The sequence below is a fragment of the Vombatus ursinus genome, unplaced genomic scaffold (genome assembly GCF_900497805.2).
Source record: "Vombatus ursinus unplaced genomic scaffold, bare-nosed wombat genome assembly UNPS02014167.1, whole genome shotgun sequence".
Taxonomy (NCBI): Eukaryota; Metazoa; Chordata; class Mammalia; order Diprotodontia; family Vombatidae; genus Vombatus; species Vombatus ursinus.
The window spans coordinates 136,965-139,663 of NW_020953945.1; the positions used below are offsets into that span (position 1 = coordinate 136,965).

General features: G+C 56.3%; 1 protein-coding gene across 1 annotated transcript in view; it reads right to left on the reverse strand.

Annotated features, from left to right (window-relative positions):
* The window catches only part of ZDHHC8 (zinc finger DHHC-type containing 8), a 30,736-nt gene extending 29,169 nt beyond the window's left edge, over positions 1-1,567 (reverse strand). The window contains exons 1-2 of the mRNA XM_027859382.1: positions 1,445-1,567; positions 249-406 (exon numbers count right to left, since the gene is read on the reverse strand). Coding sequence (XP_027715183.1) covers positions 249-406; positions 1,445-1,481 — 195 coding nt within the window. The 5' untranslated portion in view covers positions 1,482-1,567. The remainder of the gene's footprint in view (positions 1-248; positions 407-1,444) is intronic.
* Between the last annotated feature and the right edge of the window lie 1,132 nt (positions 1,568-2,699).

The window sequence follows — 2,699 nt, forward strand, 5'->3', positions numbered from 1 at the left end:
GGTTCCCTGGTTGTGGCCTCCCATGGACCCTGGTCCCCAGCCCAGCCCCGGGTCCCCAGTTGTGGCCCAGACAACTCAGGGCTTCAGGCCTCCCTGGGTCCCCAGCCCAGCCCCAGGCCCTCAGTTGTGGCCCAGACAGCTCAGGGCTTCCGGACTCCCCGGGTCCCAGCCCAGCCCTGGGTCTCCAGCCCAGCCCCAGGCCCCGGCCCCGGGTCCAGTCCCTGGGCTTCCTGGCTGGTGGCAGTTACCTCCACGCAGTTGTCGCAGACGCTGCAGTGAGAACAGCGTGGGGGCCGGTAGAAGTGGCAGGTGCCGCACCATTTCATCCGTACTTGAATCCCCTTGATCTCCACGTTCTTGTAGAGCGGCGCCCGGAAGTCGTCTTCCTTGTCCTCGTCCTCATCCGCTGCTCACACCCCAAAAGGCAGAGCCAAGGAGGAGAGTTACTGCCCATCCAGAAGGCTGGGGGAGGCTCCAGCCACCCAGGACGTGCCTCAGTAGATGAGGACGCTCAGGGTCCGCTCCCAATCTTGGCTCCAGCCTGGGAGCCTGAGCCGGCCCAGAGCAGAGCCCAGGAGGGACCCTGGACAGCGTCCAGTGCAACATCCAAGGACAATAGTGAGTCCCAAAGTGGGGGAAGGGACCTGCCCCGGGTCAAATAAATAGTGGTAGAGTCAGGATTTGAACCTAGGTCAGAGATCTGAGATCATTCAGTCCAATTCCCTCATTTTACAAAGAAGGAAACTGAGGACTAGGGAAGAGAAGAGACTTCGCCCAGTGTCACTTAGGAAGGAAGGAACAGAGGTAGAATTCAAATTCAAGCCCCCTGATTCCACATCTAAAGCTCTTTTCACCACTTCATGTCATCTAGCCCCGAGGGGATGCTGAAATCCAGAGAAGGGGGATGGGAGAGATGGGGGAGGGCCAGCCTGTGTACAATGCTTCAAAGAACACAGGGCAGCATGAAAGTCCTAGACATGAAGATGCCCTGTGTCCACTGCAGTGGAGATGCCCCAGACAAGCTCCTCTGCCTTCCTCCCTTTCCCTGGGGGCTGTGGGATCCATCCCAGGCTTCGCCTCACTCTAAGCCCTTTGGTGCCCTTACACAATAAGTCCTCTTCCTTGGGATAGTAGGAAAAAACCTTAACTATGGAGTCAAAGGTCCTGGGTTCAAACCCTAGCTCTGAAGGTGCCACCCATTGGTTTGGTCTCATTGAGTCTCGGTTCCCCTGTCATCCCCACCACAAGCTCTGCTCCTCACCCGTGGCTGGTGACCAGGTGCCCTCCCATTTCCCCCGCAGAGGTGACTGAGCCAGTGGCCACCCTGGATCCCAACCTACACCCCGGAGCCCTATCCTACCACCCCGGAGCCCCATCCCACCACCCCAGAGCCCCATCCCACCACCCCGGAGCCCCATCCCACCACCCCGCCCTTCCCTGTTACCTCGAGGGAAGACACCGGGGTCCATGAAGGTAGCCATGCTGAAGTTGGCCAACACAAAGAGGAAAACGATCCCATTGTAGATGGGGACAGCGGGGGAGATGGCTCTGGTCAACCAGGGGCACCTGTAGAGAGAGACCAGAAATGCCAATCAATGGTGCTTCTAAAGCCAGCTAGTCCTCAGGGTCATGCCTAGAGAGAAGAACAGGAAAAGGGAGCCCCACCAAAGGGGCTGACTCCGAGGCAGCAGGAGTGTGTGATGAGGAACACAGAGACCATGTGGGCCAAAGCACTCATTTCACTGAGGAGGAAACTGAGGTTCAGAGTGACATCACTTCCTCAAAGGCCCAGAACTAGTGGGTGTCAAAGCCTGGACTAGAACCCCAGTCTTTGGACCCCACTTCTCAGTGGGTGACCTTGGGGCTGCCTGCGTTCCCCAAGGCAAGGATCCGGCTATTTGTTTTCATCTTTCACATCTCAGGCCAGGCATCAAAGGTGATGCAGACAGGGCCTCCGACGACATCTGGCCTCATCCGTATCTGAGCAGCCCTGGAGGATCTTGGGAACACCTGCTGTCTAGATTGGGGAGACCTCCTTATGTTCAGCTAGCCTAAGACCCAAGCACGGCCACGTTCCCGTTGCTATGCCTTCCTCCCTCTCCCTCTTCCTACCACTTTCTCTGGGAAATATCATCGGATCACTAGATCATGGCTTCTGGTAAGGAAGGATGCATCCGTGGACTGCCACGTGGCTTTTCTCACCATCCTTGCGACTTCCCAGATCAAAACACCCTCCCTAGTCACTGCTCCCTTCAATGTGTTGGAGTAGATCAGAATGTAAGTCCCTTGAGGGCAGGACTGTCTGGTTGTGGCACTTAGCACAGTGGCTGGTAATGATAATAACAACAGCTAACATTGATAGAGTACGCACTACGTGCTGAGCACTGTGCTAACCACTTTACAATTATGACCTCCTTTGATCCTCCGAGGTAGGTGCTGTTATTATCCCCATTTTACAGATGAGGAAACTGAGGCAGACAGAGATTAAGTGACTCATCCAGGGTCACACAGCTACTACGTGACAGCAGTAGAACCCAGTTCTTTCTGACTCCAGCTGCTACACCAGGCATCCCCCACTTGGTCACCCAGCCTCCCCTGGACGACATCCACAGAGAACCGCCACCATTCCCAAGGCAACCCGTTCCGTCTGGTGACAGCCTGAGCTCATCGGTGGGAAGTATTCCCTCACACAAAGCAAA